This window comes from Erpetoichthys calabaricus, chromosome 5 (assembly GCF_900747795.2).
Source record: "Erpetoichthys calabaricus chromosome 5, fErpCal1.3, whole genome shotgun sequence".
Classification (NCBI taxonomy): Eukaryota; Metazoa; Chordata; class Cladistia; order Polypteriformes; family Polypteridae; genus Erpetoichthys; species Erpetoichthys calabaricus.
The window spans coordinates 174,168,164-174,189,105 of NC_041398.2; the positions used below are offsets into that span (position 1 = coordinate 174,168,164).

The 20,942-nt window shown below is 38.7% G+C and overlaps 1 protein-coding gene across 1 annotated transcript in view; it reads right to left on the reverse strand.

The window, feature by feature from the left end:
• The window catches only part of tusc3 (tumor suppressor candidate 3), a 550,580-nt gene that overhangs the window by 138,816 nt on the left and 390,822 nt on the right, over positions 1-20,942 (reverse strand). The window contains exon 7 of the mRNA XM_028802245.2: positions 10,491-10,554. Coding sequence (XP_028658078.1) covers positions 10,491-10,554 — 64 coding nt within the window. The remainder of the gene's footprint in view (positions 1-10,490; positions 10,555-20,942) is intronic.

Below are 20,942 nucleotides of genomic sequence, written 5' to 3' on the forward strand. Positions count from 1 at the left end.
GAATGTATGAATCAGATCTGTTATGTACTTAAATGTCCTTGAAATGTTGAAAGAATATAATAAAGATTAATGCCTGATCACTTTAATTTGAGAATAATTTCTTTCTGGAACTATGAAAACAAACCCAAACTACTTCATTGGAACAGTATTAAAAAGCTGTTTTCACTCATTGCGGTGGGCTAGCGTCTTGCCCAGGGTTTGTTTCCTGCCTTGCGCCCTGTGTTGGCTAGGATTGGCTCCAGCAGACCCCCGTGACCCTGTGGTTGGGATATAGCAGGTTGGATAATGGATGGATGGATGGATGTTTTCACTCATCATTATTATTATTACTAGTAACACTCACCTCTACGATTATGTAAAATGTACAACTGAGTTTTTATTGAGCTGATAATGGAGAATACATAATAGAAATTGTAAAAAGAAAGAAATTGCAATTACTGTTACATCCAAGTAATTTCACATTCAACAAAGTTCTCCTGATGTCTTATGAATGTGATGTACAATTATGTGTGATATCATGTACATAGTAGCCCTTTAGAGTCTTATTTTTTCTAATTATTAAAATAAACTGGACAACAAATTTTTCAAAAGGTTTGGCTACCTGAAAATTTTTGGTAAATATAATAGATAGCTTCAAGCTGATGTTAGAGTTAATTTTTACTGTTATATATGATTTATTATTATCATATTGATCATTATTATCTCTATACTATTACCTTTTGCCCTTAGCACTCTTAGAAAGCATTTTAATTAAAGCCTGTTGATCTGTGACCTAGTCCCACAGTGCAAAGGATCTGTTTATCGGTAACTTGCAAGGGCATGAGAAATGTCCACAAATCACAAACTCCTGTAATATACTGTGTGTTTAAAAAGTATAACCAACTACTGTAAGTCATTCACCTCCTTCATGGTACTGTGATGACTCCATGCACACGTCAGTAAAAGGTATTCCATTCACCAACCCACCATCCTGAAACTGGCTTTGTGACTTTATCTTGACACTGCATACAAGTACATTTTCAGCTCGGCTGTATCTGGAGAAACATGAAATTAACTTTTATTGAATTTAGCTTTTAGTACTTAATGATGATGACACCTTTTATTAGTTTAACTGAGCTAAAAATGTTTTGCTGTTGATTTTTGTTTGTAATCAGATCTGATGCTTCTTATTTCAGTGTGCCATGATAGTCAGCCAGCACTGATGGATTCCGTTTGCCCTAATACTGCTCTTTCCATCATTGCAATGTCCTGGTGAATCCTTTCACCATGTCTGCCACTGACTACATCAAGTTTAGCAGGGAATAAGTCCTAGCAAGAATGCAGAAAATAAAACTTTTGTGACGTGTTTCACTTCATGATTTTGTATGCTTGAAGCATGTTGTCAATTAGCTAGATGTATTTTGGTGCTCTGTATTTGCCAAAATGATTCTCAGAAATTTCCTGGAATGCCTTCTATGCAATTTCATCTAGCCCCACTTGCAGATCTTTGAACCACTTGTCATTGATGAAGTGTATTCATTTGTGGATCAACAAAAGTGCTTTCATTAATCTTAGCATTCATTTTTTGTAGAAACATCTGGCTCAAATATCAAAGTTCTTCACCTTTCTTTTTCATTGTTTTCACAAAAATGTTCGTCAGTCTAAATTCTATGTGAAGAGGAGTCAAATATCTTTATTAGGTTGGCAAGACTCTTCTGCCCTGGAACCAAATGCTAACAAAGTAGTCAGTTCTTTTGAATGTACTAATACCGTTAAGCATAGCTGTCCTATTCGCAAGTGAAACAACAGATACTTGCTATATCCAAGTAGTGGCGCCACTACTTTTAGATCACCACCGATGTTCCAGTTATGGTTGTTGTACTGAAGTATGCAGTATGTACAGTGGTGTGAAAAACTATTTGCCCCCTTCCTGATTTCTTATTCTTTTGCATGTTTGTCATACAAAATGTTTCTGATCATCAAACACATTTAACCATTAGTCAAATATAACTCAAGTAAACACAAAATGCAGTTTTTAAATGATGGTTTTTATTATTTAGGGAGAAAAAAAATCCAAACTTACATGGCCCTGTGTGAAAAAGTAATTGCCCCCTTGTTAAAAAATAACCTAACTGTGTTGTATCACACCTGAGTTCAATTTCCGTAGCCACCCCCAGGCCTGATTACTGCCACACCTGTTTCAATCAAGAAATCACTTAAATAGGAGCTGCCTGACACAGAGAAGTAGATCAAAAGCACCTCAAAAGCTAGACATCATGCCAAGATCCAAAGAAATTCAGGAACAAATGAGAACAGAAGTAATTGAGATCTGGTAAAGGTTATAAAGCCATTTCTAAAGCTTTGGGACTCCAGCAAACCACAGTGAGAGCCATTATCCACAAATGGCAAAAACATGGAACAGTGGTGAACCTTCCCAGGAGTGGCCGGCCGACCAACATTACCCCAAGAGCGCAGAGACGACTCATCCGAGAGGTCACAAAAGACCCCAGGACAACGTCTAAGAACTGCAGGCCTCACTTGCCTCAATTAAGGTCAGTGTTCACGACTCCACCATAAGAAAGAGACTGGGCAGAAACGGCCTGCATGGCAGATTTCCAAGACGCAAACCACTGTTAAGCAAAAAAAACATTAGGGCTCGTCTCAATTTTGCTAAGAAACATCTCAATGATTGCCAAGACTTTTGGGAAAATACCTTGTGGACTGATGAGTCAAAAGTTGAACTTTTTGGAAGCAAATGTCCCGTTACATCTGGCGTAAAAGGAACACAGCATTTCAGAAAAAGAACATCATACCAACAGTAAAATATGGTGGTGGTAGTGTGATGGTCTGGGGTTGTTTTGCTGCTTCAGGACCTGGAAGGCTTGCTGTGATAGATGGAACCATGAATTCTACTGTCTACCAAAAAATCCTGAAGGAGAATGTCCGGCCATCTGTTCGTCAACTCAAGCTGAAGCGATCTTGGGTGCTGCAACAGGACAATGACCCAAAACACACCAGCAAATCCACCTCTGAATGGCTGAAGAAAAACAAAATGAAGACTTTGGAGTGGCCTAGTCAAAGTCCTGACCTGAATCCAATTGAGATGCTATGGCATGACCTTAAAAAGGCGGTTCATGCTAGAAAACCCTCAAATAAAGCTGAATTACAACAATTTTGCAAAGATGAGTGGGCCAAAATTCCTCCAGAGCGCTGTAAAAGACTCATTGCAAGTTATCGCAAACGCTTGATTGCAGTTATTGCTGCTAAGGGTGGCCCAACCAGTTATTAGGTTCAGGGGGCAATTACTTTTTCACACAGGGCCATGTAGGTTTGGATTTTTTTTTCTCCCTAAATAATAAAAACCACCATTTACAAACTGCATTTTGTGTTTACTTGTGTTATATTTGACTAATGGTTAAATGTGTTTGATGATCAGAAACATTTTGTGTGACAAACATGCAAAAGAATAAGAAATCAGGAAGGGGGCAAATAGTTTTTCACACCACTGTATATTTATAGTATGAGAGGAAATCACAAAATAGGAAATTGGCATAAAATGGTATATGATTATTTGAAGCTTTTGTGAAAGTGTTTATTTGATCTTTGGAACTCGGGCTTTATATATTCTATAGTTTATGCCTACTACATTTTGTAACATTTATTACTAAAATATGAAAAAGTTTCTGTTTTAACAATGTGTTTACACAGATTACTTTAGAATAATGATCTCTTATTTCCACTGTAAAACTCCACTTCACTCCCACATAATCAATCAAGGCGTGAGCTGGGAAAACTTCGCTCACGTTCTAAGTCGGTGGGGGGATGGAATAGCCGGCTGCTGGCAGCTTGTCTTTTATCAGCACATTTAGAGGACAAAGGATGCTGGCGGAGAGGTGTGAACGGATTTAAGAAGCGATTTTAGGTGGGCCGGATATACGAGTTTTTTCGTAGGCTCTGGTAATTCTAGTGTTAAAGCTCAGAAATGAAGCACTAGTATACAGAATGTTTCTAATAAGTTATTTGATAGGTTTCAAAAACAGACTGTTAAACTATAGTAATATGATAACTACAGCCTGAGTGAATACGATACGTAGTAATACATAAAACTAGAGCATGACATAAATTCTGGATAGGATTCCAGTCCATTTGCAGGCTACCTACACATACCCCACAAGTCACACCAATGAAGCTAGTATGCAGTGAAAGGAAAACTGGTGCATCTGGAAGGAAAACCACAGGAAGGTCAGGAAAACTGTGCAAACTTCACGCTGGTATAGTGCTTATGCTCGGGATGTAACCACAGGATACCATAAGTGTGAGGTTACAGTATTATCTATTACACAATATTTCTGTTAATTATTTTTTTCTGTGTGACAAAAAGACTAAAGAAATGTTCCAGTTTAATTCTTATAGCTCTAACAAGGATTATTCTAGCAGTAACTATTTAGAATAAAATATTTAGAATTCCACACACTGATAATAATCGTAATTGTAGTCTTTATATGAAATGATGTACTCTTAATTGCAAGCAGACTTTATTTCTACTTCATAAATTTAAAATGGAAAGGAACATTATGCTGGTTTAGCTTTGAATCTTCTCACATTTGTGGAATGATTAATCAAAGTCTGAAGAAACTGCAGGAGGTTACTGCCAGATTCTGGTAGGCACATAACCAAAGATCATGGAAAAGAAAACTGCCATCTGATGACAGCTGCTTTTTATATCGAGGCTGTGAGCCACTAGGGGGCGTACCGACACCCTAACCCAGACACAGACAGGCAGGAGACAAGTTTGCCACGCACCACACTTTTATTTACAGTTTCTTACCAGTCGACAATACCCATAAGCACAACGCAGCACCACTAACACCTTTCAGTCCCTTCTGCCTCCAGTCCTTCTCTCTCCACTCCTCTTCAGGCTTTGTCCTCTCCTCCCGACTCTCTGCCTTATGGAGTGAGGCGGCTGCTTTTTATAAGGCACCTGGATGGACTCCAGGTGCCTAACGAGCCACGGGTGTGGCGGAAGCGTGACTAAATAAGGCCCTGGAAAGGTCCATGCGCCCCCTGGCGGTGGCCACGGGTTCCAACAGGGTTGAGCCTCCATGCTAATAATCCGTGGCCCCACTGAAGACCAAGGGGGCTGCCCTCTATCGGCCCGGGGAAGAAACTGCCCCTGCCCCAGCTGAAGCCCTGTTTTTTCGACAGGTTGGGGCGCCGGCCTGTCCTAGGTCACAGTTCTGCCCTGAAAAAGATAAACACAACAAGGGTGGGGAGGCGCGTCCACGACACCACTCCATGGTGTCATCCGTAAGCGTATATGGACAGCGCCTCCACCTGTGACCAGTGTTATTACACGTAAAGCACCGGCGCTTCACTCCATGTCCCCGTGTCATCCGGACATGGCAATAGGACGGGTTTTTGTGCTCCACCTGGTCCCCAGCCAGGCTCGGGACTTCCCTTTGCACCCGCAGAGGACGGCTCTCAACAGCAGGTGGGTGCATGGGCCCAGCCTGCCCCTTGTCAGGAGTTCTGGACCTCTGTCTCTGGTTCCTCCTCCTTCTACTCTGGGACGCAAGGACGGTCAGGGTCTCCTTATGGGATAAAAAGAGACCTGCACCGTCTACATCCCTGTAGACCGGTGGGAGGCTGACGCTGGCTCGGGGAGCAGGGCACTTAGACCTCCGGCACACAACAGCCGGTGTCTTACCTGCCCTCTTGCTCTCTCCACACCTGCCACATGACTGGTCCCCACCACTGCGTCCACTGTCAGAGAAACGACTACTCGGTACCCAGAACCGACTGATACTGGGCCCCCTTCGCACATCCAACCTTTTCCCTTTACGACATAGGTGTCACCTACCTGCATTGCCGCGTCACTCCAGCCAGAGTATCCAGCGCTGTGCCGTTCTGCCCACTGTCGCAGCGTCTTCATGGCCGCGATCGCCTTCTTCTCCAGCTTCTCCAACAGCTCACAGAGGACGCGTAAAACCTAGAGGAGTGACTCGGCAGGGTGAAGGCACTCCTCCAGCTCACGCTGAGCTGCAAACAGAGATGAAACATCAGCTGGCGGTGGAATTACTGGTTGTTCAGTCCTACGCACCGGCTGTGCATCACCAAGACTCCTTCACTGCTTCGTCGGGTCCTCCCCTAGCTTAGGATGGACGTTCGTTTGTCCTGCCTTCAACCAATCATCGGCGGGCATGCAACACACCCCGTCCAATCCTTTGCCAGTCTTGGGGAGGGACTTCTGGTTCTTTGTTATCTCCTTTTTCCTGCTCCCGATGTGGTGGCGAGCCTCAAGGCAGCTCGTCTGCTGCCGTGGCTTCTTGAGCAGCAGTGGCTCCTCTTTCCCCGTTGTTTCTTCTGCTGCCGCGCTGGCGAAGTCCCATGACTCAGCACACGTCAGCCACCGACGCAGATCCAGGCAGCCCCTGCCTAAAACACAAACAAAGTCCGGGCAGCCCGGGACTTACCTCCTGGATCCCGTCAGCCGGAGGCACTCTCCTCCGTGCGGCTTTCTTTGTCATGTTGCCAACCTGGGACTCCGCAGCAACGGCCCGCTCCCGGGCCTCGCCAGGTCCTCCATTCTCGCATTGGGCTGAGATGACGTTTCCTGCAACCACAGGCGGTCTTTGGGTGAGTCGCTCTTTCATTGCGGTGGGCATGTGCTGCTGCCAGCGGCACATGTTTGCGACTCGCTGCTGTTCCGGGCAGACCACAATAATTATTTTTTATGGGGTCCCCGCCTTGAACCAGGCAGTGAGTCCCATCTGGGATGCCAATGTGAGCCGCTAGGAGGCGTACTGTCACCATAACCCAGACACAGACAGACACCTTCATGTCTACAAAAGCACACGTTTATTTACAGTACAGACCACAGCACACGGTGCCCCTGCACGAATCACCTTTTTCCTCTGTCCTTCAAAAGGTCCTTCACCGCCTCCACTCCTCTCCACCGAGCTCTGTCCTCTTCCTCCCGACTGCAGCCCCCGAATGGAGTGAGGCAGCCCCTTTTATTCAGCCCCGGATGTGCTCCAGATGCCTGATGACCGACTTCCGGAAGCACTCCCCAGTGTGGCGGAAGTGCTGCCCGTGCACCCGGAAGCACTCCGGACATAAACCATCCCTGGTTTGTCAGCACTTCCTGGCATCCTAGAAGTGCTGTCCCCCAGGGACCAATGACCAGCTGGGTACCCAGGGAAAAGAAGTGCTGCTCTCCCGGTTCCTCCTTCCTCCAGGCATCCCGGCAGGACAGGGCTCCTGGCCGTCTATCACAAGGCATTTACATTCAGTTAATCAAGAAGGTTATCTAAATTAAAGACCCAGTTACACCACTACAGGAATGTGTTCCTCATTAGTGCCATATAGCTGTTAAACAAAATATATCACAGGCACCAAGGTATGGGAAGTCGGAAGTCTATATGAGCATGGTCTAGAAGTCAAAGTGAGAAATTTGGTTTTCCAGTATCTGCTCAAAAGCAATATCAATATATTGAGAAAAAAATGAGAGAAGATGCCCCTGGGTGACACATGATGTGTAGCAGATACTGATGAAAAAGGAAAAGATCCAGGTCATATTGGAGAGATTATACAGTATATATCAAATGTAAATGGAGACTTCTGATGGTGTTTAGGTATTGGATATCCTGGTATATTCAGTTCAATATGTTGTCACTTGACCTTCACAAGACGAGGCACATGTAGAATGAACTGGAGTCAAGTGTTGTTAAAATTCAGTTAGGTGTGTTTGGGTGTTTTCTGAATGTTAACCTCTAATCTTTTTTCTGTCTCTTTTTTGGGGATGCAATAGAGAAGACACATTCTCTTATGTATACATGGTTAAATCAAAACTAAACTTGTTCTCTTTTTATCAAAAATATTATAGCAAAGTTCAAGGTAAAATCTTTAAGTTAACTACACATCACTCCAGTTCTTAAGTTTCATGAGTTAGTACTATCTATCTATCTATCTATCTATCTATCTATCTATCTATCTATCTATCTATCTATCTATCTATCTATCTATCTATCTATCTATCTATCTATCTATCTATCTATCTATCTATCTATCTATCTATCTATCTATCTATCTATCTATCTATCACTGGCTTCAGAATTACTGCACTTAGAGAGCTTGATAATTAGGTTAACATATTAAAAGAGAACAGACTGGTGGTACTGTAGAATAAAATCTACAGAACTTAACATTCTCCGTTAGGTGAAGTACTGCAATCACCACCCACCTACACATCTATTTTATGCCCACTCATTTTTAGTGATTTGTCAAGAAAACAATGCTTCATTTCTACATGTCACTTGCCAGAAAATTATTTCATTTTACACATTTTGATTTTAACATAGAACCAATGTATGATCTTCAGTAGTCTGCATGGACAACTCTACTAGTAATGCTTTTTCATAAACATATTCAGAACAAATTATTGAGTTTTTTTCACATAATACCCTTTTAGCTGAAATATTTGTGAAAATATGTGTTTGTTGTCTGCTTGATTATAACCTATCAAGTATAATTATATTTTTACTTATACAGGCAGGATGTTTACTGTGAAATGCTCAGTAGCTGGATGAACAGGATGAGGAGAACATTTTATTTTTATTTTAAATAAGGTTGAAATTTATTTGAAATTCTTTCTTCCCATGTAGTTGATATGACAAAGATTCAGTTAACATTATTGCCAAAACAGCTGTGTTCAAATCCTGACAATGTCATTGGCAGTGTTCACAATTATATTTTAGATATCTACAATTATAACGTAATTAAAATTAATCAAATTAGGCATTACATGCTAAAACAGTTTGATATAGTCTGGCATTCCTAAATATGCATAAGAGTTCACAAAGCTGGAAGAAGACCTGAAAAACTAAAAACATACAGTATCAGGACCTCAGTGATGTAATATTTGCTAAAACTGAATTTAGCTTGCCATTAAATATCATCAGACTACACTCTATTAAGGAATAGCACCTTTATCTCTAACCTTCATTTATATAAATTATAAATAAATATTGGAATATTTTGAAACATTGTCATCATCTGGAACTAGACAAAAATTTAAAACACTTTGATATGAAGGAGCCAGTCTTGTAACCAAGGCATTTATAAAATAATATTCTCTAGATTATCTTGGCAGCACTTGGAGCTAGGTAGGAAACAGTCCTAGACATTGTCGGCCTCATTCAAAAATACAGTCATACTCAAATACCAGACACCTCCATGGAGTATCTAACTTTACTTGTAAGATCAATTGTCGGTACTTTGTGCTTTGTTTGTAGCCGATTTCAAATTAGTACTGAAAGTAATTTGTGAGATATAAAGACAGAGGAATTAAAATCATACAGTATTTTTAAGTAAAACTAGTAGTATACAATTTACAATGAAAGATATCAAAGCAGTAACTGAAGTGTTTCTAATACTTGTCGATTCTGTTGCTTGATTTTGAAATAAAACAAAAATACCCTCTAGCTAGCAAAGAGACCATCTTTCATTTTTGTTTCTAAAAAATTGCCTAACTTAATTCATTAAGGGCTATGCATCTCAAAACAGTTCAGGTCCCTAACCAGCAAAAGAAAGAATACTGTACTTCTACTGTAGACTATATACATAGTTTTTCTGGGAGGCCATGCAATTAAGTTCAATATTTTTTATTTGCTTCAAATTATTTACAGTATGTTTTCATTTTTTCATATAATTTAATGTGAAAAGTGCATTGTTAGATGAATTTGAATAAAGTTCTTTATAGATCTTTATTTTTGTATTAGTTTAGTTTATACCATATTAAGAAAATCAAAAACAAGCTGATAGAATGGCTAAGTAATTATTTTCTTCCAACAGTTAAACTGTGCTAATCAACAATAAAGCATAGATCTTATATGTCATATATACTGTACTCTGTTTAAGCCAAGCTTGCACTCTGTACAGTTTATAAACCATCATTACCTAGTCATAAAGTATGTCTTTGTTTTTTGATCAGTTTTTATGCCCTGAACGGTATTACTAGAGACTGACAAACACTTTTGTGTGAATACATTTTTGTACTCTCTCTTAGGCTATAAAAAGATAAAAAATAATACATAAGTACTTTGATTTCACTGGAAGTCTTCCTTTACAAATTGATGTTTGTCTTTATATTGTCACATTTATTTTCAATAGTAATTAACTAAGCATGAGACCGTACCCAGATTACGCAGGGAAACTCAATGACCATAGTAGTGGTCATTATTTTAGTGTGACTGGAATTTTAACACAGCTCCGACACACTAATAAATAAATATATGTAATGCCTGTTGCGATTCAGCATAACAAAATTTGCACTGTGCAAACTATTTGCACTGCATTTAATGAATTAAAAATAAATGCTACATAGTTATGTTCTGATGATGAACATACAATAAGAAATACTTCTTCTTTCCAAAGAATAAAAATAAAAATAAATGCGTAATGTTCATACTTACTACACTAATGTCAAAGAATTTTTAAGTTGTAAAGGATACTCAGTAGCAATATGATGTGAGATTCTGCAACAAATTGGGCCTGGCTGCTCCCATGGATATAACTCTGTAAGAAAAGGCAAACAAACCATGAAAGTGAATGTTAAAATGTTATTTAAGATTCAATATCAAACAACCAGCAATCTATAAATACACTTACTCATTAATTAGTAATGATTCATTGGTAAAATCAGTAATGATTTTATTGGTAAAAAATAACAGAATTTGCACATGACCCTTTGTTTACAATAACACTATCATTAAAAAAAATCATTATTGGATTTGTACTTTTTGCTTTACTCTTGTATTATATATTTTTTTTCCATCAAAGTAATGTTATGTTGAATAAAAGCTGTTGTGTTTTTATGGACAAAAGTGTTTGGCTACGTCTATACACAAAGTTGGCAAAATTCTAATTTAAAGTTGAACAAGCATACTAATGTATGTATGAAAGTCCTCACATGATTGCTGGAAATAATTCTAATAATTCTAATTATAAAAAAAAAAACAGGTAATGTACAAGACAGAGCGACCTATTTCATGGTTAATAATGCAATTGCTAAGCTCTCATTTGTGTCGCTAAGCGTCTCAGTGGTAAAAGGCTGAGCAGTTTAAACCTATATTTGCAATTCCCGGCAACAACAACCTTGTGAGAATTTTGAACCAAACTGAACATAACATTTTTCCATTGTGTCCTGGGCATCATCCCAGGAGCTGGGCTTGGTACATTTCCCTCAAAACTGGTCCATGGAATATTATCAATTGATGTCTAAACCACCTGTGGAAGAATAATTTTAGGGTAATATTGCATTCATCTTAAAGAAATAGCATAAAGGATTAATACATGTCAGAAGCCTGTTCAGGCATATAAGGAAACCAGATAAAGGTAAAGTGAACAACAGAGACATAAATTTAATACACAAAATGTACTGAAAGATGCCTAAGAGATCAGATGACCTGTATGCAATAAGGCTGGACAGTTGTTATATACACAGAAATTTCAAGGATGGTAGCTCAACCCAAAGGACAAAACAATAATAAGCTGTAAAGGACAGCCGGGTTCCATGCCCGGCAGGGACGCCTCTGCTGCATCTTTTCTGGGGGAGCCACCACGGGCAGCTCAATACCTCCCCCGGGATGCTTGGTGGCAGCCTCCCTGGCGGATGATGATTCCTCAGCCTGGCGCATGGCTCCATGGGACATGGAGTCCTCCACAGCCAGGGGGAGCTGCATGGTCTTGGCAGCCCGGCTGGTCCATTCCTCAGCCCCACCCGGAAATGCAATTAGACCCAGGTGATCAAGCACCTGGAATACTTCCGGGTGGGGTATAAAAAAGGCCAGCCACCACCACTGAAGAGAGCCAGAGTCGGGAGGAGGAGGAGGACGAGGTTGCCTGGGAGGAGTGGTGGTGCTGAGGTGGAGAGAAGAAGTGTGGTTTGTGTGTTATTTAAGTGCTTGTGGGACTGTGTTGGGCCTGTGGGACACGGGGAAGGCGTGCCCCACGGCTGAAGACCAATAAAAAGAAACTGTTTGTGTTACACGTGCCTCTGCCTCAGTCTGTGCCGGGTCGGGCACTATATAGCGCCATATTACAAAGCATATAGTAAAATAGACTTTTATTTTATATAGATCATTTAGGTGCAAACCAAAGAACCAACCAGAGTAAATGCATGCATTGAGTGACACTGTATGTAAATACAATAGTTTATAAAATGAACCTGTATCCTTTGTTTGTCTGACCATTCTGATCATGCTGTAGAAGAATGCTCCTTGTTCAAGCATTAGCTGAAGAGTAATAAATGACGCAGATGGACAAGCTTTTCTCCTGCCTGATTACTAACATACAAAGGTTTCTTTTTATCAAAGGATAAGTTTCTTTCTTTAATTAAGATGCTGATTTCCTTTTATCAGCTATTAAACTCCACACTCTCCCTGTGACAATGCCAAAGAATCTCATTTTGGCCGCTTACGCTCACAATCTCATGACAGGGGATGAAGATGTGGAATATCACATCAATTATAACTATTTACATACTGTACAATACCTTCCTATTGCTCAGATGCTAAGCTTTACCTGTTCAAAGTATAACCTATAGCAAATAATTTAATCACCTAATCAAGACAAATACACAAGTGAAGCTTAGCAAGCAAGATAAAAGGTAAGTTATGTACAATATGTTGTGATGGGACACTCCTGAGCCACCATAGTTTGCAACAAAAACTGGTTTATTTGTTAAAAAACACAATTGGAGGATGAATAAAGGGAGAACACAAAAGTAAAAGAAAAAGTAGCAGACCAGGCCTCCGCGTACAAGTGTATGTTCCTTACAGGTTAGTGGAATGCTTCTATCAATATCCCAAGACCATGATGCCACAAGCACAAAATATCCTCACCCATTTCTAAAACTCTTTTTATTATGTTTCAGGCAGAAATCCTCTCCTGGCAGGGGTTCAAATTCCTTTTTATGTTTTTTTTTTTGTTAATGTTTTGTTCTTTTGTATACGTTAATATCATTAATCATTTAGTTTCTATGTGTAGGCCTTTTCAGCTGGCTATTACTTTTTGCATTTATTTATGGTTAATATTTTATTGGTTTATTTCACCAGCCTTTTAAGCTACAGTTGTCACACTACTTAACCAACAGTGGAATAAGAGTCCAGATCTCTTAATGTGACTCCAAATTATTATTAATATTTCAATATTGCTTTTACTGTAAGCTATGAATTGATTATAAGTTACTTTAATGTTTGAGCTGGCATTGACTTGCTATCATTTACAAAGATTTAGGTTATATACCCTTAGAAAGAAATATGCTAATAGCTAACAAGCACCTTCTATATGTAGCTTCAGATGTTAAGCACTGTCTAGCATGTGCTCTTTCATGAACATTTAGGGGCTAAGTAGCTCTCTCTTAGCATGTTTTACATGAATAATAGTTCATATTCAAACTCAGAGGCTAAGCTAGTTCTAACCATGTGTTTCAGAATAAAACCTTAGAGGCTAGGCAGCCTATCTTAACACATGTTACATATAATTCAAATCCTAACTATAAACAGAATACTCACCTGTAACGTATCAATTTCATATCATTAAGAAGGTGCTGTATTAACTTTCATTTTGTCTTTTAATTTTTTACTGAACAACCCCCTTTTTTGTAACTTTGCTCTCAAAACTACAGCAACACCAAAATGCCAAAAAACATAAACATAAAATTTTAATACTCTAAATACCAATTATGAATATCCAAACTGTAACGCTCAGAGGCTGAATTTCCAGTGTGTGCCCACAGAGAAAAAGGGTTATACTTCAGAATTAATACTCTAGTTTGCAGAGTCAAAGATCAGATGCAATTTACAGTTGAAATCAGAAGTTTACATACACTTAGGATGAATTCTTCAAAACTCACGATATAATCCCTCCAATGATTTTCTACTAACAAAATATAAATTTGACATATTGTTTAAGACATTTACTTAGTGCAGGACAAAAGTATTTTTTCCAACAATACTCACAGACAGATTATTTCACTTTTTATTGATTACATCACAAATTCAGGGGGTCACAAGTTTACATACAATTTATTAACACCGTCTTTAAAGAGCTTGGAAAATTACTGAAAATGATGTCAAGCCTTTAGGCAATTAGACAAGTAGATTCTGATAGCCAATTAGCCTAACTGGAGTTAACATGTGGATGTATGTTAAGGCCTACCATCCAACCCACTTCCTTTTTGTTGACATATTGGGAAAATCAAAAGAAATCAGCCAAGACCTCAGAAAAGAATTGTGGACCACAACAAATCTGGTTCATCCTTGGGAACGATTTCCAAACAACTGAAGGTTCCACATTCATCTGTACAAATAATAATATGCAAGTATAAACACCATGGGACCACACAGCCATTATACCGCTCAGGAAGGAGACACATTCTGTCTCCTAGAGAAGAACATACTTTGGCGCAAAAAGTGAAAATCAATTCCAGAACAACAGCAAAGGACTTTGTGAAGATGTTGGAGGAAACAGGTAGACAAGTACGTATATTCACAGTTAAATGAGTCCTATATCGACATAACCTGAAAGGCTGCTCAGCAAGGAAGAAGCCACTACTCCAAAGCCGCCATAAAAAAGCCAGATTGCAGTTTGCAATGGCACATGGGGACAAAGATCTTATCTTCTGGAGAAACGTCCTCTGGACTAATGAATCCAAGATCAAACTTTTTGGCCATAATGACCATTGTTATGTTTGGAGGAAAGAGGATGAGGACTGCACACCAAAGAACACCATTCCAACTGTTTAGCATATGGGTGGGAGCATCATGTTCTGGTGTTTTGCTGCAGGAAGGACTGGTGCGCTTCACAAAATAGAAGGTATTATGAGAAAGGAATATTATGCAGATACACTGCAACAACATCTCAAGAGTGCAGCAAGGAAGCTGAAACTCAGTTGCAAATGGGTGTTCCAAATGGACAGTGACCACAAGCATACCTCCAACGTTGTGGCAAAATGGCTTAAGAACAACAAGGTCAAGGTATGAGAGTGGCCTTCACAAAGCCCTGACCTCAATACAATTGAAAATTTGTGAGCAGAATTGAAAAAGAATTTTCAAGCAAGGAGACCTATGAACCCATCCCAGTTACACCAATTCTTTTTGGAGGAATAGGCCAAAATTCCAGCAACTTATTGTAAGAAGCTTATATGTAAACTTATGACCCACTGGAATTGTGATATAGTCAAGAAAAAGTGAAATACTCTGTGAACATTGCTGGAAAAAATTAATTTTGTTCTGCACAGAGTAGATGTCTTAAACAATATGCCAAATTTAGAGTTTGTTAGTATAAAATCTGTGGAGGAATTATAAAGTTTGTTTTAAAGAATTTACCCTACGCGTATGTAAACTTCTGACTTCAACTGTACAGTAATGAAACATTTTTAACTAGCAAATTTGAAATTATATACAGTAACAGAAATAATTCAAAAAGTACCATATACAGTGAATAATGGCTAAGCACATAGAGATGTGTTCTGAAAGATTGCCCTAGTAGCTTCCAAATTCCTATTGTGCTCCAGTCTCCTTATATCCTATTGTATACTCTACGGGTAATCTATTGGCCTATTATGGAGCACCAACTGACAATATAATGCTTGCAGTTCAATAATCTTTAGATGGCATGAGGTGAGACTCCTTGATTCCCAGGAACGTGAATAGACACAACTCTGATGTCAGAAAAATGTCAAAACAGCTGTGTTATGTAACCAAACAGTCCCTGTCCCCAAGAAAGGGTCAAAGGCTAAAATGGACTTTGGCTTATCTTCTGAGAAAGAGCATTTTTTCTTTAGATTATTTCAAGGGATGATTACTTCAATTGCTTGGTTCCCATGGTAGTTTATCTGAAGTGAGCACAGTTGATTTTCAAACCTCTCTCACTTTTTGATCCATAAACAAAGTTACTACAGATTCAATTCCTACAACAGTCATCCATCCTCAGATAACTTATGGTTGGTTAGTTAATAAAATATTCCCTGGTACACACTTGCTTCAATGTCTCATAATGTGTCTATTCATCTTCTATTATGTTTCATGTGTTTTGTGGGTGGTTCCTCAAGAGGCTACTTGCCCATCACTATCATGAGACTGATCTCAGCCCTATAAAGGTGCAGGAAAACCCACAGTCCCTTGCTGTGTATTGCGTGTGGTGGTGGTATTAAACTTGTGGATTTCTTGGATATTTTATACCTCTTTACTCTGTTTTTGACCTTCCTCTGGATTTGTGCATTGCAACTTGTTTACAACTGGAATGCCTATTTTTAGAAAGGCAACTTCTTCTGTGTCTTTTGTAATTATTCAAGCTTCCTTGTGCTACAGAGCATTTAAAACAAATAAAAATAAATAATAAAAATTCTTTGTCTGCCTTGTATGCTTTTACAAGCCAAAGATTGATGGACCCTTCCACTTACGGGGCTGTTTTTTGTTTTTGTCATTACATTTTTAACACAAGTTCAGCAGACCACACAGAAAACAACATTTAAACCCCACAATAGGGTTTCTTCATTGGCAATCTCTATAATCAAATCTAGAACAAGGAATGCTATCTGAGAGTCCCGAAATTTCTCTAATGTCCCCAGATGTCCCTACACCGCAGAGTTACAATTTGTACTTAGCAAGCCAGGCAACCTTCATTGCTCCTATGATTCCTGCACTCTAATGTGTTGGAGAGGTATCAAATTGTTCTGCAAAGTGAGGTCAAAGAATTAGGACACACGATTCTATATAATTAATTTCCCACCTTTGTACTTGGAGGGGCTTTATAGCTACCAGTATGGGCTTAACCTTATTTGAGCCTTCACACATCCAGTTCATTCATGTAAAAAAAAACAGGAATCCTGTACTCTGAAATTATTTCAAGAAAAACTAAGAAATTCTTGGTAATAAAACAGAATTAATGTGTTAAAATGTACTGTATGTAAAATATTCTAGCAAAGTTAATTAATACTGCGTAACACAATAACAGAATTAATGTGTTAAAATATAATGAATGTAAAATATTCTAGCAAAGTTAATTAATACTGCGTAATACGATATGATTACTTAATGTTGTCACTTAGTAAACAAAATCTTCCATTCCTTAAACCAATGAAGCAAATATAAATCAGCTGCAGATAGATTTTTTCTTTGAATTAATTATTTTCATGCAGGGTTTTTATACTGTGCATCTACAAGTATACTCATCTTTCTTAACTAGTGCTTTCTGAAACCCACATAAAGTCATCTACTAGCTGGAGATATGTAGAGCTTTTTGTAGCTTTAGAAAATATATGCACTTGATTAATAAAAAACAATTCAACAATACATTATTTCACAATTAGACATAAAATAATGACTCCAATTTTACCAAAGCATGACCTTTATTAATTATATATAAAAGCAAAAATTGCAGACATTTTTCTTACAGCTTATGGCATAACTGAAGACATACAGTACTTATAAGTATGTTCTGAAAAAGAAAATATGCTTTAAATTAGGATAAATCAATGTTTTTCATTGACCCTGAAAGGCAAATATGTATTAGTCTTAATTGCATCATTGAATATTTGAGTAGTTCAAACTAATATTGTCTTCTTGCTCAAATACTTGCTTTTCAAAAAGCTTTTCAACTTGCTATGTTGTAAAATGAAAACACTCCATAACATAAACTTTTATTACATAAATGTGAGTGGAAAATGCATTTGGCCTTATAATATGCCAGTAATACATACATGATGTTTTTGAAATGTTTGAAAACTATCTCCGAAAGTCAATTAGAGTTTAAATATAATGCAACAAATGAGTAACTATCATATTTTTCTCATTTGATATTCTGAAAATGTATTCTACAATGCAAAAGCATTTATTACATCAAAGAATGTGAAGTTTAGAAATGCAATATTGAAATCATAATACATTTCCTACACAAAGAATCACATTACCTTTGTAAATAAAATGACAAATGATCTAATCCACCTTTTATATAACATCTCTAGTGATAACCATCACAATGCGATTCAAATTCAAGGATATTCACATTACTGTTGAAGTGAAGACTAAAATTATGTTCAAGAATGAAGAGAAATGAAGTGTTTTAAAAGGACTGCACAAAATAATGTTCTTTTACCTATTGTTTCACTTTGTTGCCTGTTATTTGTAATATCTTGCTTTATTTTTGATAACTACTCTGTTATAATCTCTTCAGGTAATGAGTCTGAATTGAATGTTTAAAAGAAAGAAACAGCTTTCTGACAGTAGCCATACATATCGTGACAGGCAGCCCTGGGCCTTTACCTTGCTGGGACGCCAGCTGGATGGAAGAACCGGGGGAGAGAGCATCTCTGAGGCACTACCTCCCGATGGACACTAGAGGGCAGCCCTCCTGGGTGGCTGTGGCACCATGGATTCCCGCAGGGCACGCTGGGATTTTGGCACAGCCCGGTTGGGTTCCTTGGGAGCTGCAGAGCCATACAATGGACTTCCACCACACCTGGGAGTGATGCCAGGTAATACTGAAGAACCACCTGGAGCACTCCCAGGAGTAGAATAAAAGGAGCCGCTTCACTACATTCGAGGAGCCAGAGTCAGGAGGAAGTGGACGAGGCTTGCTGGGAAAGGAGTGGAGGCGGAGAGAAAGAGAGACGGAAAAGACTGTGCTTTGTCTTGTGGACATTATGCTCTTGTGGGGAGCAAAGAAAGTGTTTTCCCACCTATAAATAAGGGTGTGCTGTGTAACAATTTGTGTCCTGCCTGTCTGTGTAGGGGTTAGGGCGGCTGTACGCGCCCTGGTGGTCCACAATATATACACCAATCAGCCATAGCTTTAAAACCACTGACAGCTGAACTCTGTAACATTATCTTGTCAAGGGGCAGAATATATTACACAGCAAGTGAACAGTCAGTTCTAGAGTGTGGTGTTTTGGGGGAAGAAAAAAATGGGCAAGAGTAAGATTCTGAGTGACTTTGACAATGGAAAAATTGTGATGGCTAGATGACTGGGTCAGAGCATCTACAAAATGGCAGGTGTTGTGGAGTGTTCTTGATATGCAGTGGTTAGTACCTACCAAAAATGGTCTAAAGTAGTATATCCATTGAAATGGGAACAGGGTCATGGACATCCAAGTCTCGTGGAGAGTGAAGGCTAATTCATCTGAACTGATCGCACAGAACAGCTTAAAATATCTGCTGCTAATATTTTGGTGTCACATAAAACAGAAGATTTGCAAGTTCAGAGCTTATAAGACAGCAAGTTTCACTGGTAAGAATGGTTGTGTTTAATGAAGTTACAAGCTGTAAACACCCAGTTTTTAGGAATGCTATCATGAATAAGAACATTTGTCAGGTTCTACTTTTGGGTGTGCAATTTATTGTGCGTTGGTGAAGAAATGAAACTTCTGCATCAATCTGATTGTAACTGATTGTCTAAGAGTGATTCAGTATAACCCACAACCCCACTGAAAGTGGAACTACTGCATTTATTTAGTTGTACACATAGAATGTTTAAGCTTACAGATGAAGGACACATTTAAGAAGTATAAGCACCCCTTCTCCTTCAAAGAAGACAGCCTATACCCCTATTGGTGGAAGATGCTTGTCAAGGACCTTAAGACAGGCTTAAATTATGGACTGAAAAAGAGACTCAATCCATCCATTCTATCAAAGGGCCATAATGGATCACATTGGACCAGCAACCAAAAAACATACAAAGATAGAGAGCCATGTTGTAGCCTAAGCAAGAAAGATGATCTGCTTATTATTAAAGTTGTACTGGTATTATTTTACAAACACTCATATTTAATCTGCTTATGTTTTGGGCAAAATTGGAATCCCTAAAATAATCTATGAATAGGAAAAATTGGAAACCCTAAAATAATCTATGAATAGAATTGATGGCCAAGATTTGCCAAAGCATTCTTTGCAGTGAGTATGCTGTGTTCACTACTGACCTCGTGCACCAAATATTTTCTTGGAAATTAAGGCTTGCCAGCTTCACCACCATCCACAAACCTTTGTAGTCCTGTTCTGAGACTATGCCATATCACCTCTAGAAGCTGGTCAGAAAAGATGAAGATACCCAGGTTTTCTGCACATTTCAAAGGAAAGCTTTGGTTGTCCTTATTGACTATACCTGAGATGTGATGCGCCCACCTCGGATAATCAGTAATAGGACATCCTAGAAATGTAAAACTGTTGACTTTCTGATACAGAGATCCAAATATAATCTGCCTCCTCCTACCTGAGCTAAATGCCCATCTCCTTGGTTGTGTTGACATTAAGGAAGAGACTTTTTGTCCTTAAACCACTGTGTCACAAAGCAAATCCTTTTCTGTAAGTAGCCTCACTGCTATGGGTAGACAGGCCTACGATGGTGTTGATATCCATAAATTTAATGATGGAGTTGGAGCTGTGCTAGATCATGGCATCATATTTGAACAATGAGTACAGTACAACATAAGGCTCCTCACACTACCCCATGGAGTGCCTATTTTGGATAATGAGTATTAGTAATACATATAATAGCAGAAGTAACAGTAGTAGTAGTAGTAGTAATAGTAGCAGTAATGTGTCTTGTCCAGAGTTTATTGAAATTTTTACTTGCATGTTCAACCAACCTGCCACTCATCACCACTATCTGGCACCATAATTAAAGAAGAAAGTAAGAATAATAGTTGTATTTATTAAAAAGTATTAAACCAAAAGATATACATTGATGGTCATTGTGGAAAATCACAGTAGTGAGTGACTAATGGGTTTAGTGCTTAACTGAGAAAAACATATCATTAAAGGAAAAGGGAGCATACAGGGCATTCATCAGACCCTGAATATTATAGAAACGTGTAATTTAACATAAAGATTAAGAGTTTTGATTGCTACAATGCATGCATGCTAACATGCTATTCATTGAAAGCACAAGTGAGAATAAATGTAATT